The following is a 19,586-nucleotide window of genomic DNA, read 5'->3' on the forward strand; positions in this document are numbered from 1 at the left end:
GTATGATCTCTTCCCATGCATACCTGTTATCTCAGTGAGACAGCAAAGCAGTACCCACGAAGCCAGAGTGTGGGAAACCTAGGCCCTGCCAAAAAACACACCAAACAACAACAAAAACAAGAAACCTCAAGATCCATGAAACACCTTACTCAAGATTTCTGATGGTTAGATAACGGTTTCTTGAGCTAGCACCAGTTATTTTGCGAGAACCTGCCGCAAAGCGATTTTTATTTTAAAGACCTCTTAGCACAAAACTTTGCAAGTACTTTCCTCGCAAGCACAAGGCAGGGAAAACAAAACAAAAGAAGAACCAAATGTCTGCACTGCATGTGGATGGCGTCTGTGGACAGGGCACACTGGGGGATGACTCTTAAGACTCCATCATTTCCGCTGCTATACTATTATTAAAACTTGATCATGCTGTTAGGTTCTTTAGTTGCAATGGCTTTATTTTTCTTCTCACGATAAAAATGTCTGTTAATCATCTTTAGGACTTAAAAAATGATAGTGCCAGTAAAAAATAAAAATTTGATTTTTCTCTTTAAGAAACCTTCAGCAGCAAGGGGGTGGGGATAAAGAGCTGTGCATAGTTACTTTTTAAACATACGTCTAAAGCATGCTAATTTAATGACTGAGATTTGAGGTAGGTTATACATGTAGTGTGTAAAAATCAGCATGGGCTTAAGCATGGCAACAGCACCACCTAATTTCTGAAACGCCGTTCTGAAGGGCATGGGGACGTCCAATGGAGACTGCCTCTTGACTCACTTCTCAGCAGCCTATTTGCTGATCTAGAATTTATGAACCGAAGGCTGTTTGGGCTGGGGGGACAGACATCACATGCTTGGAGCTTGTATTGGTTTCTTCTTTCATCTAATGGCTTTGCTACCAAAGGGGGATGAGGGGAAGAGTCTATTTAACACACATCGAGGAGATTCATACACGCCAAGCATCAGAATCACCTGGGTTACACTCAGGACCTTCCAAACCAACAGCCAACCTGGGGCTTTCCCGGGTCATACAGACGGTCACATTCTCCAAATGTTTTGTAAAATATTGTATTTCTTGCTTAAGATAATTTAAAATGAAGTTTTCAAGGCACCCCCGCATCTACCTAAGCACGGAGTCAAATGAGACCTGCATAAAAGTACTGACGCGATAAGCAAAATAGCGTTTAAAGGACCCAACTTTTCCTCAAAACTAGAAAATCAGCATGCTCATTAAAGACTCTGCTTCCTTTAGCTTGTCAAACTGAAGGTCAGAGGTTTTCCTATAAATCTGAGTTCTGAATAATTCGAAATCCTGATAAGCTCTTGGGTATTTATTTCAAAAGCAATAATATTTCATTTTTGTCCTGTAAAATAAATGCAACTTTACAGAATATGGTAAAAGTGAAGGATAGACAAAGCACGTTAAATATTCAGCTACTATTTACAATTTCTCCCACAATTACATGTTAAAACATACTTTTTTTTTCAAGTTGCTGTTTAAATCTAGGCAAAAGTGCTTAAAAAAATTTTTTTTTTCACTATTTACAGTTAAAACCAGACCACATAAATGCTCAGGACATCTCACAGCGACTCTCCGCCAGTGCTTCTGGAACAGTTACAGTAAACACCCAGCGGGTCAGTTCTCAGCTCTTACACAAGGCACCTGGAAGCTCAGGAACTTGCCTTTAGCATAATCATCTGATTGTTAAATTCATTTTATGAAGACCCACATCTGAATAAAACTGCTCCATAAATATCCGATGTCTATCTCAGGGCTTGGCTGTCACTCACTGTGGGGCCACAGTCCCCTCTGTGTCCTTAGGAAGCCTCCCACTCACCACACACATCCACATGGGTAGCTGGATATAATTTCTGCTAATACCACAGGAAAAACAGACACTCCAAGAAGTCTGACTTGCTGTCAACGCATGTTGCTTCTGCCTGTCAGGCCCAACCTCTCTCGACAATGTTGAAAAAATTAAGCACCACATTCTCATTTCAAAGAAGTGAATGAATGCACCAGAATTTTAGAACGGGCATGTTCAAGTGGGTGGAGAGGGGAGGAAGGAAAGGAGAAAATGACCAAATAGAGAAATGGCACCAATCAGGGAGGAAAATCATAGCTACCTGCTGAAAATGTCTGACTCTTGCATTTTAAAATCATTAAGTGTAGGCCCACTCCCCAAGTGATAGCATGGAGGGGGTGGGCTCAGGTATGAGGCATGCACCATTGTCCAATGTGAAATCCAGGGATAAGGAGATGCGTTACTGCTGTCACACTGCTGTGTGGAGCTCCTGCAGACGCAGCCTGCCCGAGTCAAGAAGTCCCAGCACAACACTACAGCACCACTGGCTTTTCACAGCTTGGGTTCAACTTCCTGTTTTTAAAGATACAGTAGCCCTTTTCGGTATCAGCACAGACTTTGGGGCATTTTTTTTTTTTTTTTTTTAAACTGCCACTAAGACAAATTCCTTCAGCCAGTATTCGTTGGCTAGTCAGCTCGGTGGAAAAGGCTCCTGAGAACCTCTCGATTCCAGCTCCATCCCGAGGTGCTGCCGAGGGGACCACGGTATCACGTGACTTGATAGCTAAGGGACAGAGAGGATTCAGTGTGGAGACTAGCAAGCTTGAAGCTGTCTACTTCCAACCTGGTTTCTGGGAAAATCTATGCCGGCATCTCAGGTGCCTGGCCTGAGGTGCACCTGCACCCATCCCCGACTCCAAGCCGGCGACTGGACAAGGGACCCCAGCTGTTTTTCTACAGATTCCCCCATCCTACCGGAGAGGACAGAAGCTGTCCTGAGGGCTCCCCCCCCCGGAAGGGAAGGCATGTCTGTCAGGAGGGATGCAGTGGGTGGCTACAACCTGCACTTGGCTCATGAGGGGCCGATGGCTGAGAGAACCTTGTCAGCTCCCAAGAGGGCCAGGCTCACCAGGCCCAGCACGACTGGGCAGGAATGAGCACTTCTGGCCTTTCCTGCCGATCCTTTACCATTACAATTGTCACTTTTAAAAAAATCCAATAAATACACATTTTAAATGGAATTTAAAACTACTCCTTTGTGAAAGGACACTATAAACTTTCTTTCCATTATGTGATATACAAGGATAGAGTTTTAAAAACAAGAGAAAATAAAAGGCCCCCCCAAACAAGGGAGGAAAAAAACCAACGTGGAGATATAAATATTAAGATCACGAAAAAATCACCCGACAGCCGTAGTTTCTTCTTCAAAGTGCTGGGGAATTGGGGGGAAGGGCGGGGCGGGTCAGTTCTGAGGTTTGGACCATAAATACATATATATGCGTATCTATATATGTATATATAGATAAAAAGACTTCTGCACCCCCAACCCGCCCCCAGGTGTGAGGGCGAAAGCACCACAGAGGCAGCTCGGGCCTGGCCCGACGCTGAGGTACGCTGGCTCCCTGGCACCCTGGCACCTAGATCCAGCGGCTGTAGGGGCCCGTGACCTTCGTGTAGGCGTACGAGGACACGGTGACTGCTGAGTCCGTGGGCACGGCCAGCGCCTGCCGGGTGGGGACAAGCCCCTTCTTTTCCTTATGCTGGGGCTCGGGGACCACGGCACCCCCCCACTTGCGCTTCCGCCCATACAGCTTGGCCTCCTGCTGGCCCAGGCCCAGCCGGGCGGCCTCCTCCTGTCTCGCCCGCGCCCTCTCGGCCAGCTGCTTCATCTTGGCCTCCCAGAGGGCCAGCCCGTGATTGGGCTGGTTGAGGTTCTTGTGCTGGTAGAAGACCAGCGAAATGCGGGTGGGGTGGCAGCGGTTGGGCTTCTTGAGGGGCGTGGTGGCGTGCAGCTCCCGCCGGGCACACTCGATGAGTATGGAGCCGTGAGCGGGGGCCACGGCCACGCCGCCGATGTTCTCGTCCAGGAAGTTGTGCTCACTGTCGGACCACAGCTCCTCCTCTGCCTCCTCGGCCCCGGCAGCGCCGCCGCCCCCGCCGCCCCCCTCCTCCTTGGCCGTGCCCTTGCCGGGGGGCTCCTCCACCGTCCCCTCCTCCAGGCGGAAGGGATCCCACAGCTTCTCCTCGGTCTTCAGGGCCCCAAACAGCTTCTCAGTGGGGCCCAGGGGCATGCCAAAGGACTGCCAGGCTTTGTCCAGCTGGCTCACCCCCGGGGTTGGAATCCTTCCCTCCTCCCCTTTCAGGGGGCTCCACAGCTTGTCTTGGAATCTGGGACCACCTTTCAGGGCAGAGTTGAAATCCCCGGCTCCTACCGCCCATGGCTTCTCAGTTAGGCTGGGCCCAGCCAAGGCCGAGGTGCCGTTCCCAAACTTGCAGTGGCTCCACGGCTTGCCCCGCAGCCGTCCTCCAGGCTGCGGGGCTGGCTGCTGTCCCTCGCCAGGGAATAACCCCCACTGATGCTGGCCATCTGGGAAGTGGGAAGGGGTCAGGCAGCCAGCCCCGAAAGACCCGAGCTTATCGGGGACGACGGCAGGGCTCTCCGCAGGAGGGAACACACCCCAGCTGCCACCCACGCTGTTAGTCCTCTTGGGGGACACGCTTGGGCCTCCTGAGTACTGTCCCCACAGGTGATTGGGTCCCCCGTTCTGAGACGCCTCGGGCAAAGGCATTTTGCCCAACTTGCCAGGCTCTCTGGGTCCAGATTCGGCGTGGACCAGCGGATCTACTGGCTCTTGCTTGATGGATCTGTTGTAGCAACCGGAGCTCTGTACAAAGGGAGAGAGGTCCCTGGACACTGGGTGGATCTGGGGGACCCTGGGAAGCAGATACTCCTCGGGGCCTGGGTAAGCAGGCTGCTGGTGGTGTGGAGCGGGGTGGTGGGTGTCTGTGGGAACAGCCTGGCCAGGCAGCTCGGCAAACTCAGCACCACCGTAGGCTGGGCTCAGGCTGTTGTGCAGAGCGTGGAGGTCTGGCTTCTTCTCAAAACTGCTGTTGCTGCCACTGTGCCCCCAGGTGCCAGGACCCAGGAACTGCGAGGGGAAGACGGGGTTAGTGGATGGAAAGCCATAGTAGCCCAGTGACGGAAGCGCGTACTTGGAGTGGAAGCCGTTGACGGAGGCCAGGCCGGGCTGTGCATAGTAGGAGTGGTAGGAGTACACGCTGTTCACGCTGTACGGGTCGGAGGGCCGGCAGCTGCCCAGCACCGAGTAGCTCTCCACCACCGCGTTGCCGCTGTACTTGAAGGAGCTGAAGTGGTTCTGGGGCTCCACCTTGAGGGAGGGCTTCAGGCTTTGCCGGGACAATCCGCCCTTCAGAGACAGGCCTGAGGAAGACAGGAGGCAAGACAGAGAAGAAGCACGGAGACGCACAGAGACGGACGCTCCCTGTTGCCAAGAGGTTTCCTCTGCTGGGCGGGCGACACGAGCGAGGCTGGACTTGCTCCCGGTGCGGCGCAGCGCGGCCCGGCCCCTCGAAGCCCCAGAAGAGCAGCCGGCAGAGCCCAGGGCTCCGGCGTTGTCATTCCTCCCGACTCTAGCGAACTCCACCCGGCCTCACTGCAGGGCCGAGGGCCGCCCCACACCCGAAAACCCTGCTGCAGACCACACGCCCGCCGCCTCGGTACCTTCCGCAGCGAGGAGAGCGGGTGAGCCGGGGGGACGCCCGGCTGCCCGCTGGGAGGACAGGGAGACCTCCTTCGTTCGGCTCCCGGGGGCCTCCCATCTGGCCTGGATTCCCGGGGCTGCTGCAGCTACGGCGCTGACTGACAACATTAAGATAATTGATGGTCCAGTGGCTGAGAGACCCCAGGACTTTTCTGTATGGAATCCTACCTCAAAGCAGGTAGGGCGGCGGTAAGGGAGCCGTCCAGGGCCCCCCACCCAACAGTGCCCGCGCCACCCCCGCCGGGCACCCTGTCCCCACACACCTGGGTCGGTGGGGATGCCAGCCAGCTCCAGGGCCTCCTGCTTGATCTTCTCAGGGGTGCTCAGTTTCTCCTTCTGAACCTTCTTCTTCTCGGCTGCCGCCTTCCGGGCTTCCAGCTGCCGCTGGCGGCAGGACTTGGCGGGCTCGGGCAGGCGCCGGACCTCGCGGGGAAAGGCGGTGAGCACCTGGATGGCCCCGCTGCCCACCTTGGCGCTCTGGTTCTCCTCACTGCCGAACTCGTCCGTGCTGGCCATCTTGTACAAGGGCAGTACGTGCAGCTGCTCGTCCTCGGGGATCTTGCCCACGCAGCGATTGTCTTCCTTGGTCAGGGTGCAGACCTGCCCCAAACAGAGAGACGGGGAGGGTGCCTGGGGCTGGGGTAGCCAGACGCCGAGCGGGAGGGGCTGAGCATCCCGCACACAAGGCCGTCCCCTCCCCACACCGGCCCAGCCCCAGCTACCCACTATCACTTTCCGGAGCATCTAAAAAGCGCATCTGTCTTGCTTTATAGAGTAACGGTATCACCAGCGTTTAGAGTCTGCTCGACAGTTTTCAAAGCACATCCGTCCACTTTGTCTAACAAGGCTCTGGGGGGGCGGATAAGATGACCGGCTCAGGGTCACACGGCCAGAAAGGGGCCAGGTCACGACCGGGGGCTGTGCCCTGCCCTCCACTGCCGTCACTGCCGTTACGTGTCGTCACACAGACCTCGGACCTCCCACCACGATCCTCCCTGCCTTCAACACTCAGCCGCTTTTGGCCCTTAAAGTTGAAAATTATATGTGCTGGTTGTAGAAGATTTAGGCCAACACAAAGGACATAAAAATTATCTCCATAATCCCACCAAGTAGAAATAACCCTTGTATATACTTGGTCATATACACACTCACTTTTTTTTTTTTTTAGACTTTAATGTTATTAAGAATACACTCACTTTTTAATAATTAAATAGGATCATTTATATTATGCATACAGTTTTAGAATAACTTTTTTTCTTAACACAGTATATTTTCTTACATGTTAAATATGCTTCCCCAATATGATTTAAGAGCCACACAATATTTTTCCACTGTATCAATGTGTTAATTTAACTCATCCCTCATGACCATTTAAATCTGTTTCCCTATCATAAATAATACTTTTATCCTTTTCACTGAATTTTCTAAGATACTTAATTCCTTAGAATAAACACCGTAAGGCAGAACTGCCACATATTGCCAAACTGCGCTCCAAAATGATTATCGTCAGTGTTTCACTTACACTAGCAGAGTGAGTTTCAATTTTCCTACACTTTTGCTGACACTTTTGCTATTAATTTCTTTAAAACTTTTGCCTGTTATTAGAATGTATCTCGTCGTTGGTATGTGTTTCTCTGATTACTAATAAGGTTTGATTTTTTTCTCATTTACGTTTTGCTCTTATATTGACTATATTTTATTTTCTGTATTCCTGATGTTTTGGCATTTGGGACCTTGATCCTGGAGGGACTGTCCCTCCCCTAAGACTAGCTAATTCCTATAGATAGCAAATGATCCCCTGCCAGTGCAACTCTGATACACAAACCAACCAACCCAGAGTCCCCGCCCCCAACCATCTCCTTTATAAAACTCTCACACACCAAGCAGATATTCTCTCTGCCTTAAATCACCCCAGGGCTAGGTATTGACAACTAGGGGCCACCTCCATAGCCCAGAGCCTGCAGAAATTATTCAAACTATCCATCCTCAACTTATTCAGCTTACTTATCCTACCTTGCCCATTCCGTTCTACGAAATCCCCAGTAAAGCTCTGGGCTATTCTCTCCCCTCTCTGCCTCCTGATAAACCCTACTGCTGCCCAGTGAGCTGCCAAATGGGCACTCCAAGGCTGTAAGTGTCCTTATCCTGGGGCCACTGCACAAAGCTGTGCTGAGGACGCCCTCCCTGTGGTTTACAGAGGAGTACGAAAGCACTGACTGCCATCCATAGGAGACTGGTTGATAAGTGGTGGCACAGCCACACACACAGCCTTAGAACACGCTGCCTGTATCCACTGACCAGCAAGTTGTCCACCACATATTCTTGAGTTAAGAAAAGCAAGATCATGGAACAGCACATACACATAATGTGTAAAATGTATACAACTGTGCACACACACATAATGTGTAAAATGTATACAACTGTGCACACACACATACATTCAGGTGTCTGAAATGGATGGTCATCACGATGCTAACACAGGTTAGCTATGAGATTTCAGGCATTTTTACTTTATACTTTCTCGTATTATTAAAATCATTTTTTACAACAGATAACTGTTTAATTAGAACAAAAAATATTATTCAGTTTTGGAAAACACTTATTCTTCACTGCAAACTCCGGAAGCTCTGGGACCCAAGTAGCCTCCCTGTGCTCCTGTCTCTCGGTGCCCCGTCCCCGTCCCCTCCCTGCCCCTCTCCTAATCCTGGAGGCACCCCCTTCTCTCTCTGTATTTCAGCTGGAGACCCTCACAGCACAGTGTAGACAGAAGCCCGCCCCATCTTGCTTCTCAGTCTTGGACCTGGGGAAGGAGGACAAGGTGGAGAAATGAAATCCTCGGGTTGGGCCGTTCATCCCCTTGGGGACACAAGCTATACCGACTCTGGGAGCCCCCTTTCAGTTGAATATGCCCGTTCCCTTGCCTCTTCCACAGCCCCCCTGGGAGCCCTGTCTCCTAGGACCTAGTTAAAAAGCAGAGAAGACAGCCACATCACCCCTTCCAGGGTGCCCCCCGCCAAGCCCACATCTCCTCTCTTTTCCGTCTGCACTCACTCTTCGGGCGCCTGCACCCGGGCTCGTGGCCCTAAGTATGAACTCAGTGCTCTCCAGTCTCCAATTCACTTCTCCAGACCCTCCCTCTCCCCTGCCTACTCTACATCTCCACCTGGACATCTAGCAGGCATCTCAAAAGAGAATTATTGAGTTTCACCCCAAAACTGGTCTCTCCTGATATGCTACATCTCAGTCAACACCAACACTTGCCTCGTTGCTCAAGCAACTCGCACATCCTAGGTCCGCCCCATCAGCAACTACTCTCACCTACGTCTTCAACATCAACCCACAGCCTGTCCAATTACTCCGCACGCCCCACCCTCACTCCTGCCCAAGCCCTGTCACCTCTGGCCTGGACACGTGTCCCAGCCTCCTACCTGGCCTGCTTGCTCTGATTCTCGCCCACCCACCCTTACCCCAACATACTTTATTCTCCATCTGCAGGAGCAAGAGAGTGCCTCTGACTTTATCAATGAGACCTTAGGGCTTCCCATCACACTTAGAGCACAAGCCGCAGCCCTCCCGGCCTCCCGCGCTCCCTGCGACCTCACCCCTGCCCCTGCGCCTCTCATCTCACTCCTCTGAGCCTCTGCCTGGAGCACCCCCGCCTCACGCAGTCGGCCCGTTCCTTCCTCGTCTGTGCTCAGGTGCCTCTCCTCACACAGGCCTCTCTCCGTGCCGTGTGACACAGCCTCTGCAGTCGGTTCAGCCCTTCGCCTACTTCACCTGCTGCTCACAGCCCTCCTCGCTACTGGACGTTCTATCACATTTGGGGGCAGCACCCTGTCCAGTTTATTCCCCGGCATCTAGAGCTGTACCTGAGGCACAATAAACATTCGCTCAATGAATGAATCAAAAGGCTGTTTGGATTTAAATCCTAGTGCTGAGGGAGACCTGGAGCCACACTTTAGAGAACTGGGAGACACTGGGTGCCCAAGAGGCTGCATTCTGCAGCACCCAAGCCAGCCTCGCCCCTGCATTTCCCAGACAAGTGGGCAGGAGCAGGTCGTCTGGCAGGGTCCCTCCCTGCCTTGAGCCCACCTATCTGCGGAGAACAGGTGTGCGCCCTCCCAGGACCGTCTCTCAGGTGGGGCTGTGACAGGCCGCGGGCTTCCTTACCACCGTGCACCCGTTGTAGAGGTTATGCTGGTCCTTGTGGGCGTGGGCACAGAAGTCCATGCAGGCCGTGACCCCGGAGAAGGGCCGTCCTTCCTTCAGCCCCAGGCGGCAGTCAATCGCTATTTCCTCATTGGTCACCTGTGTGGATGGCCAAGGACAGCTGCTCGAGTGACCTGAGGTGAGTGGCCCTGATTCGGCATGGGGGAGGCCAGGTCTTAGAGGGAAGGAGGGAGGAAGGAGGTTAAGGACCACAGCCATCCTGTACTTGGGCTGTAGGAGGGAGGTTTTCTGGCTGAAGCCCCTCTAAGGGGTTAAGGACCACAGCCATCCTGTACTTGGGCTGTAGGAGGGAGGTTTTCTGGCTGAAGCCCCTCTAAGGGGTTAAGGACCACAGCCATCCTGTACTTGGGCTGTAGGAGGGAGGTTTTCTGGCTGAAGCCCCTCTAAGGGGTTAAGGACCACAGCCATCCTGTACTTGGGCTGTAGGAGGGAGGTTTTCTGGCTGAAGCCCCTCTAAGGGGTTAAGGACCATAGCCATCCTGTACTTGGGCTGTAGGAGGGAGGTTTTCTGGCTGAAGCCCCTCTAAGAGGTTAAGGACCACAGCCATCCTGTACTTGGGCTGTAGGAGGGAGGTTTTCTGGCTGAAGCCCCTCTAAGGGGTTAAGGACCACAGCCATCCTGTACTTGGGCTGTAGGAGGGAGGTTTTCTGGCTGAAGTCCCTCTAAGGGGTTAAGGACCACAGCCATCCTGTACTTGGGCTGTAGGAGGGAGGTTTTCTGGCTGAAGCCCCTCTCACCTCGTCTATGGGGTGCAGAAGTGACAGGTGAGAGAAACTCAAGCCTCCCCGGTAGAAACCAGAGCAGAGCAGGGGGAGGATTATTAAGGGGAGAGAGACAAAGACCAAGGATACAGGAGAGACAGCCTGGCATGTGGTTAGCTTGGTGTAAACAAGGAGTCTTAACAAAGACCTTAACAAAGATCACTGCTCTAGCTCTGGCTGGGCTTTTCCCGTAAGGAGCCCACTCCGCTGTCCCCCCACTTCAGGGAGCCTGGGCAGAGATGTGGGTGACATGTGGGCACGGAACAGCCCAAGACCCAGTACCTGGTTCTGGTAGGCCTGGGGGGCCAGACGCTTATACAGGGGAGCAACTTCGGTGGCCAGGTCCTGGAAACTGTTCCGGAGCACTTCTTCCTGTGGACAGGAGAACAGTCACACACCTCCCGAGCAGCCCTGCCTGGCAAACTCTGCACACTGGAAACTGACCTCCATTCTAGAACCACTGCCGGGTTGCCAGTGGGAAGGTAGGGAGTAAGGTGCCATCAGGTACCTTTACGGTGTTCCCTCTGGGAGGGGTGCCAGGTCTGTTTTAATGCTGGAGATGCTGAAGCGCACCAGGGAAGACACTGCCTGAGGGTCTGGCCGCCCTGACTACTAAGCACCTGCTCTGCCAGGCTCCCGCCCCGGTGCTGCTCAGAACACCTAGAACAGGTTCCTGCTCCTGCTAAGCACTCGCTCAACACCCTAGGGCAGAGGTGCGGGGTGGCAGGCATGTACAAGCACGAACGGCAGGCGTGGGTGCTCCTCGCAGTGGTCCAGACAGGTAAATAAAAGCAGGGAGGGGGGGTGAGGCCCGTGCTAGAAACCCCACAGCCAGCCAGGCCCAGCGCCCATCACCAGCCAGGTCCACGGCCAGACCGCAACGTGCTGGCCTTTAGACCCGCACCATCTCGTGTGTTTAGTCACAAGCCACGTGTGGCTACTGAACTATAAATTCATTTTAATGAAAATTAAATAAAATTTTTTTTTAAATTAAAAAGTTTAATTTTTTTTAATTTAAAAATTAAAAAAAATTCAGCCCCTCCACTGCACTAGCCACATTTCAAATGTTCAGTGGCTACATGTGGCTCCCATGGCTGTGTTTTCTACAGAGAACATTTCCATCATCACAGGAAGTTCCACTGGATAGTGCTGCCCTCGGCAAAGCAGCCGTCCCCAGACTGGCAGAGAGTTTAAGGTGTCTGCAGCCTCTCTCTGGCTCTCTGAGGGTAACAAGTTGGGCTATGGGGGCTCCTAGCCAGCCTTGAGCACAGGCATGAAGAGTTTATGGAGAAGAAAGAAGAGGAGGAGGGAAGAAAGAAGGTACCAAACTCACAGGATTAGAAATGGAAGGGTGGGACCAGTGGCTCAGCTGTCTGTCCAGCAGGGTGGCCGGAGCTGCCAGCCAGACTCACTGCACTCCCTGGCTGCCTTCCAGATGCTGCCACCAGCACAGTGGGCCTGAAGCCAGCACAACACGGGGGTGAGGCTTGTGAGCTCTGGGGAAACACAGGCCAGGGTTTAAATGCTGACTTCGTCATCACTGTCACATGGCCCTGGGCAAGCCACGTGCCTCACGTGTAAAGGGAGCAGTAACAGGGCCTAGATCCTCAGGCTGTCATGAGATTAACTGAGACAGCTGGGAGGTGCTGGGCAGAGTACTCCGCACTTAGTAAGTGCACAGGAAATGGTAGCTGACGGAACAGGGAAAGTATTTGTGAGAAATTAAAGCAATTATTTCCATTCATGGTAATTCCTAGTTCCTGGTGGCACTGGGACTCCTCCATTCATTGAAGCAACTGCATTTGCTGCTTCTGGGGGAGGCCAGGCACTGCCATAAGTAAAAGTCTAGTGTCAAATCAGACTCTTAGACTAGGTCGTGTAATAGAAAGCTGGGCTTTGAGGGGAAAAAAGGGGTTCTAAATTTGGACATGCTTCCTTTTATTTCTGAAAAGCAAAGCTTGGAAGTCTGAGCATAGACATTTACATGTGGTATAAAAATAATGTACCCCAGGAGAGTCCCTGTCCCCTGGAAAATGGGGAAGCCCTTCTGGTGAAAGGAGCTTGGAGAGGTTTGGAAGGTAGAGGCTGGGATCAAGGTATTGCCTGGATCCAGCACCCGGCTCACACTAGCAGGGGCAGAAGGCAGGGAGGCTGGAGGAGACATGACAGAGAGACCACTCGGGCCTATGCCTGCTTTGCATTTGGACTCCAAGTGGAGACCCCCTCGGGATGGCCCTCACAACCAGGGCAACAGAGAAGTGGCCGAGTGGGAGGTGACCTGACCTGACGCTTCTGGTTCCCAGCCTAAGCTCGGCCTGCAGAGGAGACCCTGAGGCCCCTTGTCCTGCTGTCACGGGGTTGGGGAGGAGCTCTGGTGGGCGGGAGGAGGCCTCAGGCCTAGTGGCCATAGCAGGTGGATGCCAGTCCAGTGCCCGAGGACCGTGCCAGGCCCCCAGCAAGGAGACACCAAGGGCCTGGACAACTGGACAAGTGCACAGAGATGTGGGCCCAGCAGCCAGGCAGGAGGAGGGACACCTCGGGACATCCAGCAGCGGCCAGAAGGTGCCACACCTCACACCCAGAAAGATGTCTTGAGAAGAATGGAGGGGAGAAATAACCCTCTACGAGGGTCAAGTTCTAGTGAGGAATCTGAACATTTATCTTCAAGAGACTTGTCTAAACTGCAAGTCTGAGGTACCCGTAATTGGTGAGTCTAATTTTTCACTCATCGTATCCCTCCACACTCCACCCCACATACCTTATTTCACTGCAAGATAAGGTCAGTTTAAACAAAAGAAAGGAAGTTCCATTTTCTACAGATCTGAGTCACAGTGTGCTAATCCTAAGTCCCACCGGGACTATTAAAGGCAGTAGGTGGCACAGGGTGAGTGGGAGGGTCCCATGCTCCCTGCGGGGCTGTGCTCACCTCTTTGGGGTTGTCCCCCGCGAGGCGGAACTTGCGAGGAGTCTTGCTCCGAGCATATTTGCAGCCGTTGAAGTACATGCTCCAGGAGCAACCGAAGGAGAAGGAGGCACCACAGGTATTTGGGTCTTTGCCTTGGCAAGCGCAGGTACGGCTGCAACATATATCACACGTTAGGCATACGAGGCACATTTTTAGTTTTGGAATTTTCCCCCTCCCTCGGGGGGAGGCCCTGTTGAGGCCTGGCCTCCACTGGCCTCCCAGTGACAGCCATGACATCCTTCCCTGCGCTCAACTCCTTTCCCAAATCTCCACCCTTGTGGGCAGAGAATCAGCTCCGAGCAGGCTGTTTGGCTCCCACCCCTGAGCCTGAAGTCTGAGAGTCTGCTGCGGGGAGAAGCACACGGGTTGCTTGAGATGGCTGGGAAGGATCTAATCAAAAACCCAATAACGCTTACACTTTGCCTTAACTCTACTACCTTGACCAGCTCCAACACAGACCACACAAACGGGAATGTGAACCACAGAGTTTGAACATGCCTGCTTCTTGCAGGCCCAGGGGCTGACAGGCCTTTAAACAAATGAACACTGACTTTACCATTCAACACTTAATAAAATCCAGAAACAACCCAAATGCCCTCCAGCTGGGGCATGAATAAACAAATTGTGACACACCCACACAGTGGAATACTGCTCAGTGGTGAAAAGTAATGAGCTACTGATACACACATCCATAGATGAAACTCAGAAACACTGTGCTCAGGGAAAGAAGCAAGACTCAGGAGGCTACATGCTGTATGGTTCCATTCATATGACATTCTTGTAAAGGCAACCCTCCAGGGACAGGAAACAGGACTTGTGTTTTCCAGGGGTGGGGAGAAGCGCCTGGCTATAAAGGGGCACGGCGGGGTCTGGGGGGTGATGGAACTCTTCTATATCTTGATTGTGGCAGTGGCTACATGACTGTAAACATCTGTCAAATTCTTCAAACTGTACACCTCAAAGGATGAATTTTATTGTAAGTAAAAATATCTTAATTTAAAAAATGGGGGAGGGGACCCTATCAGGGTAGGTCTTGTGAGTACCACTGATGCCTTATATCAGCGGGACACTCACACTTTTCCACACTTGCTACCACTATTAGAGCCTCAGAGTCAATCTGGGGCGGAAAGCAAAGCTAAGCTGAGTCACGAGACCCTCCCCAGCCAGGGCCAGGCCCCAGGCCAGATCCGTAGGTAAGCATTCTTTCCACCACAGTCCTAACTCTGCAGGACACACGGGGCCCTGACCCCACTGCCCCAGCCCTGCCCACTGGGACCGCCCACTGGGACCTCCCACATACTCATCGTTGAGGCCACATCTCCTGCTGGTGGGGTTCCCGTACTTCCGGAGGGTATCGGTGAGCTCCTGGTACAGGGTGTCTCCGAGGCTTCGGGGGATGCCCTCCCAGGCCAGGATGAGGATGACGATCACGGCATTCTGGCAGTGGTGGCCCGCCCGGTGCCGCACCAGGCAGAGCAGCTTCTCTTCCAGCGTGTGCCTGCGGATCACCTGCAGGGAGGTGGGGCGGGGGTGCTGTGAGTCACAGGAGCCGGGCACCCATGCTCCTCTGCATGGATGCCACACACCCTCACCTCTGCCCAACAGACCTGGGGGTGCAGATCTTTAGGGCAGTGTACCAGGGGCGTCACACCTTGGCGACAGCAACCACACAGGCTAAAGGACCATTATAATTAGGGAAAGAAAAACATTAAATAGCAAAATAAAAAAAACCAATTACTACAAAACCTGAGTCATTGGTGATGTATATAGACTTAGGGATAAGAATATCGAGTTGGCCAAAAAGTTCCTTCGGGTTTTAAGTAAAAATTAAATACATTTTTTATTTTCACCAAGAACTTTACTGAACCACGTATTCACCCTTTTGTTCCACTACCTTCTGCCATTTTTCAGGCAACTTCATAATTCCATCTTGCTGAAACTTTTTCTTTTTGAGCAAAGAACTGTTCCAGGTGCCTCTTACAGTCTTCCAGGGAATTGAAATTGTTTCCATTAAGAGAATTTTGTAAAGACCTAAATAAATGGAAATCCAAAGGTGCAATGTCTGGTGAATATGGCAGATGAGTCAGAACTTCCCAGCCAAGCTGTAACAGTTTTTGCCTGGTCATCAAAGAAACATGCGGTCTTTCATTACGCTGATGGAAGATTATGCATTTTTTGTTAACTAATTCTGGACGCTTTTCATCAAGTGCTGCTTTCAGTCGGTCTAATTGGGAGCACTACTTGTTGGAACTAATCCTTTGGTTTTCTGGAAGGAGCTCATAATAGAGGACTCCCTTCCAATCCCACCACATACACAACATCACCTTCCTTGGATGAAGACTGGCCTTTGGTGTGGTTGGTGGTGGTTCATTTTGCTTGCCCCACGACCTCTTCCATTCCACATTATTGTACAGTATCCACTTTTCATCGCCCGTCACAATTTGTTTTAAAAACAGAATGTTTTCATTAAGTTTGAGTAGAGAATCACACGTGGATACGGTCAAGAAGGTGTTTTTCACTTAACTTATGTGGGATCCAAACATCAAAGTGATGCACATAACAAAGCTGGTGCAAATGATTTTCAACGCTTGATTTGGATATTCTGAGTAAGTCGGCGATCTCCCACGTGGTGTAATGTTGACTGTCCTCAATTAATATCTCAATTTGATTTGCTATCAACTTCAACAGGTCTACCCGACCGTGGAGCATTGTCCATCAAGAAATCTCCTGCACGAAACTTCACAAGCCACTTTTGACACATTTGATCAGTCACACCACCTTCTCCATACACTGCACAAATCTTTTTTTGCGTTTTTACCTTTCTTGAAATAGTAAAGCATAATATGCCAAAAATGTTGCTTTTTTCCCTTCCATCTTCAATATTAAAATGTCTACACAAAAATTCACCAATTTTGTAGATAGCTAGTGGGAAGCAGCCGCATAGCACAGGGAGATCAGCTCGGTGCTTTGTGACCGCCTGGAGGGGTGGGATAGGGAGGGTGGGAGGGAGACGCAAAAGGGAGGGGATATGGGAACATATGTATAACTGATTAAATTTGTTATAAAAAAAATTCACCAATTTTGATAAGTATTTTTTTTAATGCACTCTGATATGACAGCTGTCACAACACAATCCAGTTGTTTTGAATGAAGTTAAAGACAACTAAACGCTACTAGAGCCAACTGACAGAAAAAGCCAAACGAACCTTTTGGCCAACCCAAAACACAGATAAAATTATAAGCCAAAATATGTTCAGAGATTTTTATGTTGTCCTAAAACATCTGCAGAGAAAATGGTGCATATCTATATGTTTTTAGTTAAAAAGCAAGGGCCTTGATGCTGGGGAAAACAGTTTTTGGTAGTTCCTCAAAAGTTTAAACAAATATAACCAGGCACAACTAAGAATACACCCAAGGGAACTAAGAGTAGGGATTTGGACAGGTACTTGTACCCCCATGGCCAGAGCAGCATTACCTAGCAATAGCCAAAAGGCGGAAACAGCCCAAATGTCCGTCAACTGACGAATGGATGAACAAAATGTGGCACATCCATTCAATGGAATATTACTCAACCTTAAACAGGAACAAAGGTCTGACTCATGCTACAACATGAGTGAACCCTGAGAACACTATGCTAAGTGAAGCAAGCCAGACACAAAAGGACAAATACTGTATGATTCCACTTACATGAGGTACCTGTACGTGTTAAATTCATAGAGACAGAAAGTAGAATGCTGGTTACCATGGGCTGGGATGGCGGAGAGAGAGGGTTTGGGGAGTTATTGTTTAATGGGTATAGAGTTTCAGCATGGGATGATGAAAACGTTTTGGAAATAGACTGTGGTGATGGTTGCATAACAATGTGAATGTAATTGATGCCACTGAATTGTACACTTAAAAATGGTTAAATGCCAAATTTTATGTTATGTATATTTTAACACAATTTTTAAAAATTAATAATACCAAAACCCACTGAACTATATACTTTAGATGAGTGAATTGTATGGTATGTGAATTATATCTCAATAAGGCTGTTTAAAAAAAAAAAGCACGGGCCTTGGGCACCGCTCTCCTCCTCACTCATTCCCTACACACCGTCCTGGCTCACACAAAGATGTGTCAAGGCAAAGGGTCCAGGAGTGGGGGATGAGGTGGCTGAATCTCCCCCCACAATCCCAGGGAATTCTGTGACTAGATAAGATGTGGGGACCTGTGAAGAGGGGAGACTGGGAAGGGCTCTGAGTGGCAGGAGGAGGGACAAGGACTCGAGGCGGGGCTTCTACAAAGGACTATAGCAGGGGGCCCACTTATAGACATAGCTACATGCTTCAGAAAGGGGCGTAGACAGTCGGGAGAAGGGTGAAATGGGGAGACCACTGACGTAACACAAGCAAAAGAGATGAAGTCGGAACTAGAACAATGGGGAATGAAACAGGAAAAGGCATGGATTCTAGAGACCTTTAGGAGAAAGGGGACTTTGGGACCACCTGACTATAGGAGCTGAGGGACAGGGAAAAGTCTTAAATCACTTCCACGTTTTGTGGTGCAGAAAAGTGGGTGAGTGTGGGCGGTGTTTCCTGGCAGGTTAGCAGGGAGCATGCTGAGGCCAGAGGCACTCTGGAACACTGGAGTGGCTATTCTAGCAGCCCCAACAGAATGGGTGTGGAGGTCAGGAGATGTCTGGGCTGGAGACAGACTTGGTCATGAGTACGTCAGTGCAGGGAGACGCTGAGAGAGGCACCGGGCAGGAAATGCCAATAAGGAAAGCAGGCGGGATGTACAGCTAAAGAGCTGCGGGGGAGGGGGGGAAGCCAGACCTCTCTGCATCGACCACTGCCTGGTGGGAACTCCAGCCGAGCGTACCTACCTCTTCCAGTTTTGCAAGAAGAAAACAGAAATCCAGATTTTCACACGAAATCTCTCCTTTTAAACACAGGAACACCAAATTCAATTTGTGTGTGTGTGTGTGTGTGTGTGTGTGTGTGTGGTACGCGGGCCTCTCACTGTTGTGGCCTCTGCCGCTGCGGAGCACAGGCTGTGGACACACAGGCTCAGTGGCCATGGCTCACGGGCTCAGGCGCTCAGCGGCATGTGGGATCTTCCCGGACCGGGGCGCGAACCCATGTCCCCTGCATCGGCAGGCGGACTCTCAACCACTGCGCCACCAGGGAAGCCCCCAAATTCAATTTTTAAAATTGTAGTAAAATATACGTAACTTAAAATTCAGCATTTTAAGTGTACAGTTCAGTAGCATTAAGTATATTCAGGTTGTTGTGCAAACTATCACCAGAACTTTTTCCATCTCCAGAACTTTTTATTTTCCCAGACAGAAACTCTACACCCATTTAACACTAACTCTCCATTCTGCCCTGCCCACAGCCCATGGTAACAACCATCTAGCTTTCTGACTCTATTAACCTGACTACTCTGGGTGCCTCATAGAAGTGGAATCATACAGCATTTGTCCTTTAATAACTGGCTTTATTTCGCTTAGCATAATGTCCTTAAGTTTCATCCATGATGCAGCATGTATCAGAATTTGCTTCACAAATTTAAAGGACACCTTGTATGCTAAACAAAACATATAACTGGGCCAAGAGTTCCTGTTTTGAGCCACAGCAATAATGGTGCCCACCACCCTTACCCTTTGTGGAAGCATCAATTACATCATTATTTATAAAATTGTTTTTTGTGGCTCAGTAAATATATGAACATGCCATTAATCATATCCCTGTGTGATTGGCCTACTGCAGACTGAGCCGGGCATTTCATGCGTATCTGCACACATCGTAGGTACTAGGGTTTCCGAGACACTATTGTCAACCTCCGCTCGTTGCCCGGGCAGTGCATTGACTAATTGCACTCATGTGCAACACACGTTCAGAGCACACAGAGACACCCGACCTGTCAGAGTTGAGATTGAGGTCATGCCCTTTGGGTTTCCCAAGTGACAAACACATAAAGGTGACTAGGCATGAGCAGACAGCCCTGTGGCACCCTCACAGGCCTTGGGGTACACTCAAAAAAGCTATAACAAGGCGGAGCTCCCTAT

The 19,586-nt window shown here is 50.8% G+C and overlaps 1 protein-coding gene across 2 annotated transcripts in view; it reads right to left on the reverse strand.

Annotated features, from left to right (window-relative positions):
• Positions 1-3,432: 3,432 nt before the first annotated feature.
• The window catches only part of TET3 (tet methylcytosine dioxygenase 3), a gene marked incomplete at both ends in the record, with an annotated part of 103,146 nt that continues 86,992 nt past the window's right edge, over positions 3,433-19,586 (reverse strand). For both annotated transcript variants that reach the window (XM_079721260.1, XM_079721261.1), the window contains 6 exons: positions 3,433-5,237; positions 5,841-6,177; positions 9,748-9,885; positions 10,852-10,941; positions 13,496-13,646; positions 14,835-15,043. In XM_079721260.1, the coding sequence (XP_079577386.1) occupies positions 3,433-5,237; positions 5,841-6,177; positions 9,748-9,885; positions 10,852-10,941; positions 13,496-13,646; positions 14,835-15,043 (2,730 nt within the window). The remainder of the gene's footprint in view (positions 5,238-5,840; positions 6,178-9,747; positions 9,886-10,851; positions 10,942-13,495; positions 13,647-14,834; positions 15,044-19,586) is intronic.

The sequence above is a fragment of the Hyperoodon ampullatus genome (genome assembly GCF_949752795.1).
Source record: "Hyperoodon ampullatus genome assembly, chromosome: 15".
Taxonomy (NCBI): domain Eukaryota; kingdom Metazoa; phylum Chordata; class Mammalia; order Artiodactyla; family Ziphiidae; genus Hyperoodon; species Hyperoodon ampullatus.